Below are 18,124 nucleotides of genomic sequence, written 5' to 3'. Positions count from 1 at the left end.
ATAAGACTTGCTTGGTGAGGAATTAGAATGAAACTATCCCGTGTTTTCCCTACTTTGTTTTAACCATAAAATAATATTCTGAAAAACATGGGTATATTATATAGTTTGTAAGGGTAGGAATATATTCTACCTTGAGATTTTAACCAAAGAGATTTTAACCATAAACATTGTATTAAATACATAAACCTGTTGATTGGTAATTTTTCCCACCAGAAAAAAAGAGAAATATTTTGGAATGTTTTGAGTAGTGACAGATAGTTCTTTAACAGCAAATCTGTGAATATAATAACATAGTGTATTAACATATATATGAAACTGAATATATTCCTAAACAGAGGACCATTTTTTTCAGATATTTTTGGGGTGTCGCCTTTGGGAAGTCCAATGTCCCCCCATTCCATATCTTCAGATCCTTCATCTTCCAGAGATTCTTCCCCAAGCCGTGACTCATCAACTGCTCCTGCAAGTCCCCACCAGCCTGTCATAATTCATACTTCAGGCAAAAAGTATGGATTCACTATCCGAGCAATCCGAGTATATGTGGGTGATAGCGACATCTACACAGTTCATCACATTATTTGGGTAAAATTTACAAACTCTTGTACCTGATTAATTTATTTGTAGGTTATACTTAAATGAGGCACATAATTTAGTATAGTTTAAAAAGTGGAAAAGTATTATAACCTAGTATAATACATAATCCAGCTGTGCTCAATCATTTTGGTTTCAGATCCTCTTTACATTCTTAAAAATGATTGAGAACCACAAATATCTATCAATATTTACTATATTAGAAATTAAAACTGAGAAACTTTAAAATATTTAAAATATTCATAGATCCTCTGGAAGGCTTTTGGGGAAACCCAGAATTCTCCAGACCACACTTTGACAGCCACCAATTTAATCTGAATTGGAAATATAACTAAAGTGCCTGTAACACAAAATAGCCCTAACCATTTAAAATAGAATATTTGAACTTAAAAGGAGGAAAATCTATAGAGATTCTTACCTTGTTTAAGCTTATTAAAATGAAAAATAGTTTCAAAATATATCTTAATATATAGACCTTGGCAGGTGTTTATTCTTTACTAATCTTCAAGCTGATCATATTTGTTATTAAGGTACTGTAATTTCTGTGGGTCAATTCCAAGTTTGGGTTCTCTAATCTTTCAGTCAATGTACCCTTTTCATTTTGTCTGCATCAAGATGAAATTCAAAAGAAAAATCTTCAGGAACAAAGTTTAGTTTTCTAGTAACTTGACTTACCAATTCAGCCAAAAATGTAAATGGCATTAAAATTAGTATTTGTTCTAGAAGAACAATGTCTTGCAATTTCTTGCTATGGCAGTATTTAATTAACAAAAGAAGTTGAATCATTCCCCTTTCTGAATACAATACTAATGGGGGGATCTAAAGTCCAGGGCCTTATGCTGCTGCCTGAGTCCCCTTTTCTGATCAATTCAGCTATGATTTTCTTTTCCTCTTCCTCTCCAACTATCCATCTTTCATTACATATTGGTTCAATTGATTCCAGTTTTCATTCATATTTTATATATGACCAAACTACCTCAGCATTCTTCCTTAATACAGGTAATCCTCATTTAGCGATTGTCTTATTTAGCAATTGTTATAACAGTGATGAAAAAGTCATTTTTTGAATGATCCTTTCATTTATAACCTTCACAGATTTATAAAGCAAAGGAAGTAAGATCATAGGGACAGTTGCATTTTCACTTAACAACCACTTGACTTAATGACAAAGTTGCCAGTCTCAATTGTGATCACTAAATGAGGACTATCTGTAATGGCTGCTCATTTTTGTATTCAATCCACATTAATTCCTCACCTATCTGTTCTTAACCAGATCTTTTTCTTGTTTTATCCCACACATTTCTTTTTAAGCTCATTCCCTGTCCATTCATATTTCACATTTCTTCCAAATTTTACTTGTATATAACAAAGCAGGCAGAAGCCTCCAGTTATACATAGCCATTGTTCTTTCCTTTTGCAAGCACTCCTCAAAGCACACCATACACTGCTGTATCAGAGTGTGTGTGTCTTAAAACTTCTTCATCCATTTTTCCATCTTTAGTAACTATTCTATTAAAAAACACAATTTCATCTATTTGCTATAGATTTTCATCATTTATATATAATTTGCAGTTGTTCACTCCATTTCCCCTACTAAAATAACTTCTTAGGTCTTTGATACATTAATTTTTAGATGCATACTCTTGCATCATGCAGTATATCTAACATTTGCTGCAAATCTTTCAGGTTCTCAGCCAACAACATGGCATCATCTCCATCAAAAGGTACTCATGCATATCTATCCAATCAACATTCCTCTAATTTCTGCACAAACATTCCTTTGTCTGTAAATACATTAAATAACCAAGCTGTAATGAGATCTCCTTTTCTTGAAAAATGCAACAGTAACTTTAAATGAAAAAAACAACTTCCCACCACCAATAGGAGAGCTTGGATTTGCATATACTTGTAAAATGACTTTTCTACTTTACAACATTAAATTGTGCTGTCACCAACCCAGACTAGTTAGTGCTACCCTTGGTTTCCCCAAATTTTTCTCTCATGATTTGGAATGTAGAAGTTTTAAAATGAAAACTGGCATGGAACAGACAGAAAAATTAACATTAGCAATTAATCTTTAATGTTCAGTGATATTAAAGAGCAGAACTGTTTACACTGATGGAGCAAGTTTTTGTGATTGACTCTGTGCCATTGGCATGTAGAAGAACAACAAAGTAATCCTTTTTTTCTTGATAAATCCAGAAGCTACTGTATTATACTTCTAGGACAAATATACTTGAGCTTATGCATTTTCTTTTACTTTCCAGAACATTGAAGAGGGAAGTCCAGCCTATCATGCTGGGTTGAAAGCTGGTGATCTCATTACACATATTAATGGAGAGCCAGTGCATGGCCTTGTTCACACTGAAGTCATAGAACTGTTATTAAAGGTACAGTAATTTTGATTCAGTAAGCTTTGGAAGGGCCATAGGGGTTAGGGACTACAGTGTGCTTCAGAAAAGTACTGCTTTGATTTAGACTTAGTTGGCTCTTTCACCCATTTCAATTCCTTACAATTTGGTTTTTGTTTAAATTGGGTAGGTTTGTTTATGTTTATCTCTCTTTTTAAGAGATCTATAAATAATTAAAAGCCTTCATTTTTTTTTTTTGTCTAAAGCGCTTGGTAGTGATTCTGAACCATATGCATTTGGTTAATCAAATGGAAAATGGTTAATAAAATCACTTACATGTCATAAAAACAGAGGCCTTGGATGTTCCTCTCCATGCTAGAGGAGGCATCTAGGGAGTCAACCTGGCAGGATGGGTGAAAATGCACTCCCAAGTTAATAAGAGATAAGAGATTATCCCCCAAGAGATAAATGGCAGATGTCAGGGTTCCAGAAAACCCCCAACTCCAATTAAAAACTCAGAGAGAGGCATTTTCTCAAAGTTTCCTTTTATTAGAGTAGTTATACTGGCACATCTGGGAAAACCCAAATCTGACAGTTCCGGGTTTTCCCTAATCCCCTAATTCAAAAGTGAAAACCCAAGCCCTGCACCTATCAGTCCATCACATGGTCCAATCATCAACCATCCCAACTTGAGACATTCCTTCAACCATTCCTCCTCCAGGTGCAGGAATAACATGACCTTGATTTTAAAAAAAAAGAATGCTATTATGTCTAACTATCAACACTCTAAAAATCTTTCCCGCTCCTACTTTCTCAGGCACAGGAATGTGGTAGCATGGAAGCTTCTGGTACTAATATGGCTTCCAAAGCTGACAGCAGAAATGTAATGATATAAAATAAAGCACTCCTTGCAATTAGCTATCCTCTGAACTGTGTAATTATATTTCAACCTCTTTCCATTTTTTTTCTGCTAACACCTGATAAATAGTAATGATATACTAAAGAAAGCCTCCAGCAGTTGGTCTTTGCAAGTGAACTCCTTCATATTACAGTCAAGCTTGCACAAGGCATACTGTTGCTTTTATATTTTTTAGAGAGACTAAAATTATAAAGAAAAGTCTTTATTTTTATAAAAAAGATAATTAGCTTTATCTGAAAAGCTGTCTTCCACAATTCTAATAATTTGTCAGCTTCAATCCGGCAACTGATGGAAGAAAATGAGCCTTTTTGATTAGATACCACTTTTAATTGTTTTTCTCACAATAGAGGAAAATGTCATATCTTGCTATTACTGTATATTCTGTATTACCAAAAGTGTGTGTACTCAAATAATTTGAGGAAGGGTTTTAAAAATTTTCAGTTTTCTTTTTGTAAATTGAAATGAAAGGCACAATGAAAGAGTTTTAGGAAATGGATTTTTATAAAATCTTTTAAAAATAGTGATCATGTTGCAACCATTATATGCGCAAGCCAGTTGGCAAGCACCCAGATCATTGGCAAGTGGCTACTGGGGCATTCTAAATTAACATCACTTGTAATATAAAACATAAGGAATGCTAAAAGCAAGAAAAATACTGTTCATAGTAAAAATCTTATTTATAATGGCTTTGCTCAACAAAAACTAAGATTTGGTCATGAGAATGATACAGAAAATCCTATATTTATATAGATATAGAAAACAGGATTTCTCAAACTTTTTCAAGCTGTAGATATATTATTAAAGAAAAATCCAGGAATACCTGGTCAAGACATAAATGAGTAGTGATAATAAAAAGTGAACATCTCCCTCCCCTTAATATCTCAGTAGTATATCAACCTTTAGGGTTTGTGATGGAACGCACCAACATAATAGATTTTTCCCCCTTCTGGTTCACATATTAGATCCATATTCTAATTATTTTGTTCCTTTTTTAATAAAGACTTTATAGTAGTACCATATTGTCTGATCCTGTTTTCTTATTTGACAGAGTGGCAATAAAGTGTCAATTACTACTACCCCATTTGAAAATACCTCAATAAAAACAGGACCAGCTAGAAAGAATAGCTATAGAGGCCGAATGGTTAGACGGAGTAAGAAAACCAAAAAGAAGGAGAGTTTGGAAAGGTGAGTTGTGATTCCTTAATGAAGAGTAAATGTGTAACATTTGTGTAATATGTACTTCTTTATGTTAAATGTATCTTTTTAAATGGTATTTTCATTCAAGATTTCCAATTTTTTTCAATCTTACTAGCATTAAATATTGCCTCAAAGGGTATTGATTTATTATTCATGTTTTACAATCTCTTAAAATCTCCAAAGGTTTAATCATATGTCTAATTAGCATATTAGAATAATAGCATTTCATTAGAATAATTTAAGATTGTGGTTTTTATAATAGTTAAAGTTGCTGGGGTTGTGAGCCTTACTTTCTGTATTTATATGTAAGTAATATGAGGGGCAGTGGGATTTTTCTTTTCTTTTTTTTTTTTTTTATAACAGATCTTTTTTTTTCAAGAGTTTTTTAGAAACTAAGATTTTGGTTAGTTAGGATTTCTTTAAAAAGTGTTTTATCATATGGCTTTTAAATTATTATTGCTATTTGTAAACTCCACAGAGTCACTTAGGTGAGGTGGGCAATGGATGAATAGATGGATGGATGGATGGATAGATAGATAGATGGATGGATAGATCTAGAGAGAGAGGGAGGGAAGGAGGGAGAGAGAGAGAGAGCAGGGCTGTCAAACTCCCAGCTCGTGGGCCAGATGCATCATGCTCTGGCCACACCCACACCCGGTTTAGCTAAGGGGAAATAAGTCCCAATACATCATGTGATGCCACCGTGATGATGTGAGTTTGACACTCCTGATACAGAGGATGATAGATAGATAGATAGATAGATAGATAGATAGATAGATAGATAGATAGATAGATAGATACCTAGCACGTTATCAGAACATTATCCCAGATTTCCAGAGTAGAATATTAGAAATTATCTCTCATAATTTGTAGATTTTAACAAATTCCTCTGATTTACAACGTAAGTGCCTAAACATCTAGTTGCAATGTCAAGTAAAACATTGGTAAGTTTTTAACTACCAAGGGAAATGTTGTCATAACTTTTGGATTATTGCTTTAGGGATGTTTGGATTTTACTGAAAAATTCTTGTTTCGTATTAGGAGGAGATCTCTGTTCAAAAAGCTGGCTAAGCAACCATCCCCTCTTCTTCATACAAGTCGGAGTTTCTCTTGTCTGAATCGATCATTATCATCAGGAGAAAGCTTACCTGGTTCTCCAACTCATAGCTTGTCTCCCCGGTCACCAACACCAAGCCTTCGTTCCACCCCTGATTTCCCCTCAGGTAAGGAATTGGTGATTAAAGATTCTCAATGAAAAAAATGAAAAGTTCCTCAGACACTAATCCCAGAGTTAGTGTGAAGGTGAACTTATTTTCATGAAGTTTCTTGTGTTGCTGTATGAGTGTCAAACATAAAACTTCTTTTTTTAAAATAAAATTTTTATTTGGGTTTTCACAAAACATAATACAAGTAAAATTTCTCTTTTTGAGAATAGCATGGTACCGGGTTATCAATTCTCCCTACAGATACAAATTCAATTTCATATTTATCTTTGTGTTCTTTTCTATATCTTATTACTATTTTAACATTTCCCAATAATTTTTCCTTCCTTTAGTTTTCTCAATCTTACTTTTAATTATCTCATTCCTTTCTAAATTCAATTATATATATATATCTTTTTCTAAGTTTCAATATCTTTCTAGTCATTATATTTATACTTTTGTCCTGTTTCAATTTCATATTTTCTTTTCTCATTAAACAAAATTTTTCCCTGTAGTTACTAATTGGAGTATGACACCTTTGTATCTTTTAATTTTTATCCATTCAACTCTTATTTAAACTTCAATTTATGCCTTTACAATTATAACATTCAATATAACACATAACTTCCAGTCGAATTCTGCCATCATCAGGCTTCTTCCAGAAGCCTGATGATGGCAGATGAGATTCTGCTGAAACGTTGCTACAACTTTAAAAGAACTACAATGACGTGGGAAAATACCCGAACCAAGCCGAACACCATACATGTAAGTACCCGCGAAAACTTAAGAAAACAAATTATATATATATATATATATATATATATATATATATATATATATATATATATATATACCGTATTTGCCGGCGTATAAGACGACTGGGCGTATAAGACGAGCCCCCAACATTTCCACTCAAAATATAGAGTTTGTTATATACTCGCCGTATAAGACGACCCCCCCCACTTGGAGGCATGTTTTTCAGGGCAAAAAAGTCATACGCCGGCAAATACGCTAAGTTGTAACACTTGGGGTATTCTGGATATAATTCTTGATTGACACCCCCGCCCCTTTCCCCCAAACTTACAAAGCCTTACAAATGCTTTAGAGAGGCAGCTTCGCCTTTCTCAGGCTGGCACTCAATTCCTCTCCCTTTCTTTGTGACACCATTGAGCGATCTGCTTTTTTCAGGGGAAAATAAATAAATAAAAATAAAACTGGACGAAAAACAGTCGAGTTGTTTCTTAATATCTTTCCACCTCCCCAACCAATTTGTCTCCAAGGGTGCACCACACTGATTGCGACATTAATTATTTCAGAGAGAGGGGGGGGGAGAAATCTTTGCTTCCTACTGTGGCTTTTTCCTGCGCATCGTTTTTTCCCTTGGCTTTGTGGTTGTTACTTCTTACAGGGAGGGATAATGAAATACCCACGCTGGGAGAAAGCGGAAAGGATGTCTATTTTCCTGCTCACTAACTTTCCAGAAAGCGTCGAGTTCCTACCCCGAGACTTGCCAAAAGTCCAGTTCATTCATTTGCTACCTTTCTCCAATGAGATCCAGATCTGTTTCCACAACGCGCTTAGGATCTTATCTTATTATCTTATTATTATCTTATTAGCCTTGCTCGGTCCGTCCAAGAGAGAAGAAGGCAGACGGTTTTGCGCTCAGGGAGAAAGGAAAAGAGCCTCTCGCTCACGCTGCACACTGCCCCCCTCCACCCCAGCAACGCTTAGGAAAAGAGTTACACAAGCATCCTTTCCAGAAGTGAATCGGGGGAGGATTGGAGCAAAGGCTGAAACCGGGAAGAGAAAATTCCCAAAGAAAATCGCACGAGCAGCATCCCATTCCTGGGAGAAAAACAAAAAAACAAAAACACGAACTCTTCCCGAAGCACAAAAGCAAGGATGGCGCTTTCTCAGCTTTGAGCTGCGTCGCTGCTCTCCCACCCCTCCACTCGTCCCCACGTGCGGCGAAGTTTCTGCCACTGGGGGGTGGAGGGGATGGAAGGAGGTGAGGGATGGGGGAAAAGCCTGGAGCCTGCCTGTCCGCTCGCACAAGCGGAGTGGGTGGGTGGGTGGGTGGGGAAGAGGAGGAAGAGAGACTCCAGCTGGCCTTGAAGGGGCTTCGCAAGTTGCGCAGCTCCGCCCCCGTCGCTCTTGCACCGAGTGACAACAACGTATTTGCCGGCGTATAAGACGACCTTTGTTATATATACTCGCCGTATAAGACGACCCCCACTTGGAGGCATGTTTTTCAGGGCAAAAAAGTCATCTTATACGCCGGCAAATACGATATATATATATATATATATATCTTTGTTATATTTTCTCCGCGTATTCAAAGTATCTAGGACGTATATCTTCATATATGCAAGCATATATATATATATATATATATATATATATATATATAAATAATAAATAAAATACTTATTCTATTCCGATTCAGCTCTATCATTAATGTTAGTTGTAATCTTTGACATCTTTAACATTTCTTTTCAATAGGGTATCATACTTCTAGGAACACTTATAATATTTCCATAATTTTTTCATGTTTCTTTCATGTTCCTCTTCACTTACATTTTTATAACACATTTATAATAATTAAAATGTTCCCCTCCTTTCCTAATTTCATTCTCTCATTCTCTTTATTTCATTTATTTATTAAACATTCCATTCCATTACAATGAGTATTTTATCTCTCATTTTAATCACACTTGTTTCATATTTTCAAAGTTCATTTCTATTTCCAATATAACAATACTATCTTATGTACCCTTGCAAAATCACCCTTTCAGTTAAGTTTTCACCCATTATCTCTGTGTCTTCTAAATAGGCTTATACGGTTAATCCTTGTACATTTTCCCTGTTTCTCTATGTCCTGTTTCTGTTCTTTATAATTTCTTTTTCTTTCCCTCTTCCCCCTCTTCTTCTCCCTTCCCTTTTTGACCCCTTCTCTCTCTAATTCTGATTCTCTCTTCTGTAATCCTCTCTTCTGTTTCTTCCTCATGTTGTAATTACTTTTCAAACTATTCTTTTTTGGGGTTGTTTTTTCAGATCTTGAATTTTTCACTCTCTTTCCCCCCTTTCCTTTCTTTTCCCCACATAGAAATACTTGGTCATGAAGATGACTTCTTTGTCCCGCCCTTCTTGTTCTACAGGCATTACTTGTTGTTTCTCATAGTTCAGGATCTCCATTCCTAAAAATTGAAATACGAAGCCAAAAGAACCTCTTCCTTCTTGTGCATCTTCTTTCTGTTTTTTAAGTTCCATTCTCAATTCTTCCAAGAGTGTATACCATTTCTTCTTTCTGTTTTTATTCCATTCTCAAAAATACCATTTTAAAACTTTTAAACAACCACCCGATTAATTTTAGTCCTTTAGATCTGATAGCCAAAAATCCAAAAATCACCAAGTAATCCAAATAATCCAAAACTGTTTCTTCTTGCTTCTTTTTTCCACTTTCTCTTCCTGGGGTTCTCTTGTTACAAAGTTTCAGTTAAAATGTATCTTTTAGGAATCTTATTAAAGTTTCACTGTTAATGCCTTTCACTTCCAGATGGTCTCCTCCATTTTTTCAGATCCCACCCTTTTGTTTTTTTTCTTTCTTTTAAAAGTTTTTGAGAATCCCGAAATCTTTATTATCCCTTTGACATTTTATTTTCAGCTTAAATACCTGTTAAAATACCAAGTCAAAGTGGATTTTTGCAGGTTTCTTGCTTAAAGAGTTTTTCTTTGAGGTGGCCATTTCTGACCACCGCTGCAACCGCCTTCGGGAAAGGGAGTAATGGCCAGCTGGGGAGGAGAGATGCAACTCTCCTCAACCCTGCTGGCAGTCTCCCCCCTCTTCACTACCTCTACGGGGTGGCTTAGCCCCGAAACCAGCCGGCTCGGGTCACTCCAGCAGCGAGCACAGATCGAAACTGTGCATGATCGCAGATTTTGGTCTGTCGCCGAAGAAGCTCAAACCAGAAGCCCAAACATAAAACTTCTAAGGCTAGAGAAATATGATCTCTGATAATATTTAGTCTGTATCGGACTTGACAATCATTTTTTCATGAAATGTAGATTCTATGAAAATAGTGTGTTCTACAATAGTTTCTAAATATTGAAATGAAGAACTTGATAATGTTTCATGTGTTATTGTTTTTTCTCCTAGGGACAAATTCTTCCCAAAGTAGTTCTCCAAGTTCAAGTGCACCCAATTCTCCAGCTGGCTCTGGACATATTAGACCCAGCACACTCCATGGTTTAGGACCCAAGCTTGGAGGATCAAGATACAGATCTGGAAGGCGCAAATCAGCTGGCAGTATTCCCCTTTCACCATTGGCAAGGACTCCATCTCCAACACCTCAGCCAACCTCTCCTCAGCGATCTCCATCACCCTTACTGGGTCATTCAATAGGAAATGCAAAAATAGCTCAGGCTTTTCCCAGTAAAATGCATTCTCCTCCCACTATTGTAAGACATATTGTCAGACCTAAGAGTGCAGAGCCACCAAGATCCCCACTACTCAAAAGGGTTCAGTCCGAAGAAAAACTTGCTCCTTCTTATGGCACTGATAAGAAACACTTATGCTCACGCAAACACAGCTTGGAAGTAACTCAGGAAGAGGTTAATAGAGAAGCATCCCAGCGTGATATAACTCTTCAGAGTCTGGAGGAGAATGCGATGGAATCGCCTTCGGTCACACGAGTGAGGCCTGCAGAGCAAGGCTGTTTAAAACGCCCTCTTTGCAGGAAACTGGGCAGGCAAGAATCTGTTGATGAACTGGATAGAGAAAAATTAAAATTCAAGATAGTTGTGAAAAAACAAGATCTGGCAGAAAAACAAGAATATTTGCAGAAAACAAGCATTGTACATGAACTTTGCAGTGAATCAGAAAACCCTATTATCTCATGCCTGGAAGACAAGGATAGCAAAAAGGTATTTCAAAAAGCTTTGGAAAGATCAAATCACTCTGAAGTTAAAATTACAGCTTTGGAGACACAGGCAACAGGTGGCATACTGAAAGACACCCTTCAGAAGAATGCAAATTTGAAGTCCAATGAATACAGTGCTTCAGATGCATGCATGTCATGTCATAGCCCTGCACTTAATGATCTTAGTCATTTGTCTTATGATTTCAAAAGATTTTCCCCTCCGTGCACATTGCTAGATGTTCTGCCTCACTCATCCGAGAAGTTGGCAAATGGGAAAGAAGGGAATGTAGATAAAAATGCATCAACAAAAGAATTTGTCAAATTTGAAAGATTAGATAGTAATCTTGCAAATATAGATTATTTTCGAAAGAAAATATCTTCTGAAGAAAGTGATGACAATTCCAGTCCAGTGCTAAAGCCTAAATTGGCAGCAAACAAACATGAGTGCCAACAGCTTAATTCAGCTAAGCCTATAAATATTATACAGAATTCCAATTTGCCTGCTGAAAATCCATCATTTCTCAGCAGTGCTCATGCTGCTCAGATTAGTTCTGTTCCTTTTGTTCCCCTCAAAACCTTGAACAGCAGAGCTGAACCTGGTATTGAGAAATCAACCCTGATCTCCACAGAATCATTGGCCTGGAAGAATTCTTCAGATTACAAACTAGAAGGAAGGTCTGTTTCTTGCTTGAAACCAATTGAAGGTACATTAGATATTGCTCTGCTTTCAGGGCCACAAGCGTCAAAGTCAGAAGTGTCTTCATGTGCATTCCAAGGTGACCAGAGTATTAAAAATGATCAACTTCCCCAGTGTGACAACAGCCTGAAAGTTGAGCCATTATCTCAGAAGATGCTACCAACCATCCAGCAATCCACACCCTATAAATCTGATCTTTTGGAGCTGCAGAGCTCAAAGCCTAATAAAAATACCCAGCATTCAACTCCAGCACCTGTGATGATTCAACAGCAGTCAAGAAAACCACTCTCTAGTCTCACTGCTAACGATGACTCCTCTGTAAGGGAGACCTGTCAAAAAGGAGAAACAATCCAGGTTGGTACAAACAGTATGAAATCTAATGGCTTCCAAAATCAGAATTCTGCTTTGATAACTTGCACAGTTACTCAAGGACAAGGAAATACTGAAAAAGGCAAACGAAAAGAGAAGAAGTACATTAAAGAAGTATTGGAGAGCCACATGAAAACTGAACAGACTGGTGATGGGAGGACTGCAGATTCCTCAGCGAAGAGCTTCATTCCAGATTTGGTTTCAAATCAAGACTCTAAGCACAGTCAAAGGTATACTTTGGATTCAACTGCTCATTTACAAGCATGTGGTACAGCAAAAGTAGAGGCATCAAATTCCAAGATGAAGCTCAAAGATGTCAAAGATTTGCTTAAACAGCCTGCAAAGGAAGATGAAAACATCACTGGAGAATTTTCACGAAATGAATTTGGCATGCCTAAACCAAAAACTAATGCTTTGCTTTCCCCAAAGTGTTTCAATTCAGTTAAAATAGAAAAAACAATGGTTGCTGCAACTGTGCAAAAGGATAAGCCTCGAGACCTGGGATCAAAAGAGCAGAGGCAATCCAAAAAAACACAGCCTCCAACTGCTGATAAGGAGCCTAATTTTCCTTCTAAGCCACAAAGTAGCAATTCTGATGTTCCTGCAGTAAAAGAACCATTCAACAGACCATCTGCAGCAGATGTTCCTATGTGTTACTGTAATCAAGAAATTCTCTGGCCTGCTATGGAAAATAGCACTGTTAAATCAAAGCAGGTTCTTGATGCGTGTTCCTCTAAATTAAAACATTCTGAAAAATCTGCACATAAACCATTAGCTACACAGGTAAAAGAAAAAGAAAATGGTGCACTGGGAATGGCTGGTTCTCGAAAGGAGGGGAAAAACATATTTAAGATCACTTTGGATTCTTTCACACATTCTTCAAGCTCTCAGAGAAAGCTAAACAATGCACAGATACAGACAGAACAGAATGTGGCTATAGCATGTAGATCAGAACCACCAGTCCAGCTCAATAGAACCATTGCTGAAAATCAGCTTAAATCTTTTAGTAAAAGCCAGGGGACAGAGAATACCAAGTTTTTTCAGAAGGAAGAGACAGCAAGCTTAGGAGATCCAGTTGATCAAAAGCCATTCCATCTACGGAACAAGCCAAAGGTATCCACTGCAAAAGAGTGCCCCTTGCTGAACAAAGAAAGAGATAAGGATTCAAGTAACCCAACAGTCTCTCCAGAAAAACAACCTGAAGGAAGGAAATGTACTGATGCACTTTATTTTCAAAGTGACAGCAGGAAATTGGATCCCAGCCTTTCAGTTTCTGCTTGTGATGCCAGAGGAAAAGGTGTGGAAAAGTCAGCCACGGGTAACAAAAACGTTCAGGACTGTAAAGGAAAAGGACATGCAAATCCAAAGCAACTGGCAGAAGGGAGTAAATCAAATCCAACAAAACATTCCTCCTTGACCACATTGCAGAATTCGTGTCGCACGGTGGCAAACACTACAAAGCAGCTGGATGTCCCATTCAGCTGCCCAGAACCTAGACAGAAAGCCCCTGTTTTGCCTTCTTCAAAGGCTAAAGTGCTATCAGCAGCGCCGCCCCTTGAAGCGAGCTGCAAGGAAGTCAAAAAGCAAAGCATCTTTTCTTCCTCAGCAGAGGGCAGAACAGAAACTGTGTCACTATTGAACTTTCGCTGTACTTCGCCCCCTAAAGAAGAGCGAGTTCTTACTTCCGATTTGGGGGGAAAGCCCAGAGGTCAGGAGAGGTCTCACTCTGCTAGCACTATGGACATAAAAGGAAGAGACCCCAGTCTGCCTCAATCTTCTGCTATAAAAAAACAGAATGTAGGTAAAGATTTGCCAAAGTCAGGGACTACAAATGACTCTCTCAATGCACTTTCATTGGACAAAGATTCTTCCCGGCAGAAACGAGGAAAAGACCCCTCAAGACACAGCCCTCACAAAAAGAGCTCTTAGTAGTTGCTTGCAAATAGGATGTCTCAGATGAAAATCTAATTTCTTGTCTCCCTCCCCTCCCCCTCTCAAAAATCAGCACTGTATCGTATTTTCTTTCAGAAAAAAAAAAGCGTGTCACTTAAGCAGGGTCTCTAAAGAAAGACTCAAGTTTTGTTTCCCTTCATAAATGTCTTCCCAAATATTACCGGTTAAACTGTTAGCATAGAAATACTTTTACAAGTTGAGAGACTTGAGGTAAAATGGGCTTGGGTCATGGCAAGTTCACTGTAAATAGTTAGTGTGCTTGTTTTGATTTACAATATCCAACTGCTGCTGATTGTATTGTTTACTCTTTTTTAGAGTTGCTGCTTTGCCACCAATTTGCCATAATCAAAGAAGAAACAGAATTGCTAAAGCTTAGTCCTAAACTGAACCCACAAATGCATTGCTCTAATAGGAGGATGAAAGTAGATCAATTTTTTCTCGTTCAGAATTGTACACCCACCATAAAAATCTAAGAACATCGAAATCTAGTGCTTTCTAATGAGTTTAGCTGCATAGTTTTAAGACCTACAGATTCATACTTTGGTTCGTGAGCTAGACTTAACTCATTTAAACCAGTGCTTCTTAAACTTGGTAACTTTAAGATCTGTGGTCTTCAACTCCCAGAATTCCCTGGCCACCTATGCTTGCTGGGGAACTCTGGGAGTTGAAGTCTACACATTTTAAAAGTTTGCAAGTTTAAGAAACACTGGCTTAAATGAACAAACTGGTTCTTTAATGCACAGTGATTGTCTTTGTTTAGTATTGATGTGAGGAAACAGAAATAACTTCCATTGTCTTCTCACATAAAACTTTTTTGCTAGAGGACAGGTTTTGAATAACAGGAAATGTTCCTTTTTCTTCATGGCATGCTAAGCATACTTATCTTTATTCGGGTCATATTAAGTATGGTTTGGCCTTTCTGATATAATACTTATGTAGAAACAAATCTCTTAGGACTACATTTCATCTTTGCTATCGTGATAGGTAAATTTGGTCATTTAGCAGTTCAGTTTTCTTCGCTGTTTTATGATAAAAGTGGTGAAGGGATGTATTTTCCATCGTTTTATCTAGATAATATATTCTGTACCTTGTAACATTTAAATACTTAGCTGGGGCCTTACATTGTAGATTAAACTTGCTGTTTTTCTGCAAGTGATGCTAGGATTCACATTCTGGTTAACGTATATTAAGTATCTGTAAACATTTCATAGCATGATATTTATTTGTATAAAAAAGAAGTTAATTTTTTAAAATAAGAAAAACATTTTTAGACTAAAAGGGGAGAACATGTTGGAGCTATTTGGGGCTGTTTGTGAGGTTTTTTTAAGTTTTCCTAAGACTTACTTTAATTTCATGATTCATGAAATAAGTTTAAACAAATGACGTTTGAAGGAAACTCAATTTGGTTGGAAACTTAGATAAAAACATCAAAGGTTATGATAGACAAGAATGTTAACATGAGAAGAGAATTCATTAATTTTTCTTCTTTTTATATAACCTTATGGAAGTCCATTTAAAGTTGAGTGTCCTCCAGAGCAATTTTCCTGTTTCCTAATTACAGCCAACCAAGCATAACCTAATTATGAACTGACTGTTTATAAGATCTTTACAAGTATGCTAAATGCATTTCCCTGGGGAAGAAATAAACCAGGTGAGATTTGTTCATATTTATAAGTCTCAGAAAATGATAGCAGCAGCCAGTTTCTAAATGTCCATTGAGTGGTAGTATATTCATTTGCCACTCATGAATTATTTAAAACAAGCAGAGAAGGAAAAATACTCTTCAGGTATTCCGGTCATTTATACTTTGAATCTGTGCTTTGGGAATAAAACTGAATGCAAATGCACCCCCAAATAAAAATGTCATTCTCTGGGAAGTATTTCATAGTTTACAGTTACTTGTACTGGGGGAGAAAACCCTTTCACTTTTTTTCTTTAAGGCACATTTAGCTATCTTGTTTACAAATGTATCTTTTAATGTATATTTTGTATATAGTGCTTTATCACTTTTGCCAAATATTTCCCCTCATTTTGAAAATACTGTAGCATCTGAGTTCGCATTGATGTAATTCCTTGTTCGTTAATGTTTACCTTAAAGTGAACTGTTAAAGGTCCTCTGAATTGTGTATTACTTGTCAGTCTTTGTGTGGATGTATATTATAATGTCCATTTGTAGTATCCCCTACTGTTAATTATCAAATTATATAAAAAATTGTTAGGATTTCTGCAATAAAATATTTGCAGTCTTTTTTTTTCTTTAAAAGATCCCCATGATTGTGATAAAAATTGCCTATTAAATGCAAATATTTATACTTGGAAGTTGGAGAACATTGAAATAAAAAAAGGGCATGAAAGAAATCTGAGTTTGTTTCTTGAACTGGCTTTCTTGAATTCTAAAATACTACATTTTAAAAATTCAGATTTAATAGAACAATAATGTGCATGAAATATTTTTTGTTACATTGATAAGTACAATGTGCACCAGAACTCCATGTGAATTATGTGAAGGAGGCTATAAGAAAAGGAAAGAGATTGGTAAATATTCTGTTGCTTAGAAACTCAATATGATTTATTCTTCAGTGAAATATGAAAGTGACAGAAGAAAGATTATTGGTCATCGACTTGGTGGGTTGTAAACTGAGAATAAAATGAAAAGAATAAATATTTATAAAGATATAAGAAATAGGAACAAATAGCAACATTTCCAGTAAACTTGAAATCACATATATGAGAAATTCAACAATCAAATTAGAGTGTTTTTCAGTACACAAAGACTTTAATTACTTTATTTATGACCATATACGTTATATGCTCACTTTGTCCAATGGCCTGTATAGAAGTGGCAGCACATCCATTCTGACTCATGACATTTTATGGAACTGAGAAATGATACAGCTATGTGAAGAAAATTGAGGATTTTTTTATTCCGTCATTGTGACCATGGAATAAATAATAATACAGCATAAGATTGTTGGAAAGAATACCAGGCATTATCCAAGTGGAAGCTACCTGGTTTTCAAATAGTTTACTTCTCTGATTTGTACAACATTGTAGACTTTAGATCATAAAGTAAATTTCCAGGAGAAAAGTTTTACATATCATAAAAGAAAAGAAAGGCATATTCCATTGGCATCTAATTATTCAGAAAAAAATGGAAGAAATTATTCCTAGGTAACTGGATGCTAATTCTGGAAGTATCACTAGCATTTTATGGGAGATTATTTTAGGCCTCTGTTACTAGGCTACAAAGATATTTTCTACCACTGAGCTCTGGGCAATAAAAAAGCTATGCACAGTTACAAGATTTGTGTAAGTGGTGGGTGTGCATGCAAAACCATTCCCTCCACCCCGCCACTGTCACCATCACTGCCAGTCCATGGAGCCAGAAAGGTTAAGAACTACTGTTCTAGAAGATAGGGTGCAAAAAAGGACTGTAGACTTAGTCATTGAAGCTAAACTATGTTTTAGCATTACAGGTAAAATATGTTTACATTTTGTGAAATGTAATAGAAGGTATAAGATGTACTTCATATTCATTTAGAAGAAGAAACAAACCTAATAAACCAGTGTTTAAAAAGTGTATATTGACATATTGTATGAAAACCTTTACAGATTTTTTGGGAAAGAATAATTTTTATATATTCTAATACAATGATGGTGAACCTTTGGGGCTTGGCATGTCAAAAATTTGAAAAAAACACTAACTTGATTCTGTTGGCATGTCACCGCCATCCTCATCCCTGAACAAAAAAGAAATAATTCCCTACATATTTATTTTTAAATACGTTTTTAAAACTACAGTCCAATCACGTATGGTGCTGTGTATTTTATATAAAGAAATGTCAATTACAGCAATGAAATATGAGTAAAACAAACTAGTTTTTGGAGGTTCCAAAGTCTGCGCAAGAGCACAACTTCTATAGCCT

At 36.2% G+C, this 18,124-nt stretch overlaps 1 protein-coding gene across 12 annotated transcripts in view; it reads left to right on the top strand.

The window, feature by feature from the left end:
* Positions 1-14,555, top strand: part of MAST4 (microtubule associated serine/threonine kinase family member 4) — a 204,744-nt gene extending 190,189 nt beyond the window's left edge. For all 12 annotated transcript variants that reach the window (XM_087958343.1, XM_026670565.2, XM_087958342.1 and 9 more), the window contains 5 exons: positions 353-582; positions 2,859-2,981; positions 4,910-5,046; positions 6,100-6,281; positions 10,417-14,555. In XM_087958343.1, the coding sequence (XP_087814469.1) occupies positions 353-582; positions 2,859-2,981; positions 4,910-5,046; positions 6,100-6,281; positions 10,417-14,174 (4,430 nt within the window). In that variant the 3' untranslated portion in view covers positions 14,175-14,555. The remainder of the gene's footprint in view (positions 1-352; positions 583-2,858; positions 2,982-4,909; positions 5,047-6,099; positions 6,282-10,416) is intronic.
* The last annotated feature ends 3,569 nt before the right edge of the window (positions 14,556-18,124 follow it).

This window comes from Notechis scutatus, chromosome 2 (genome assembly GCF_049901735.1).
Source record: "Notechis scutatus isolate UNSWTSFEM ecotype Mainland chromosome 2, rNotScu1.2, whole genome shotgun sequence".
NCBI classification, from domain to species: domain Eukaryota; kingdom Metazoa; phylum Chordata; class Lepidosauria; order Squamata; family Elapidae; genus Notechis; species Notechis scutatus.
This window is presented reverse-complemented; position numbering and strand designations above follow the sequence as displayed.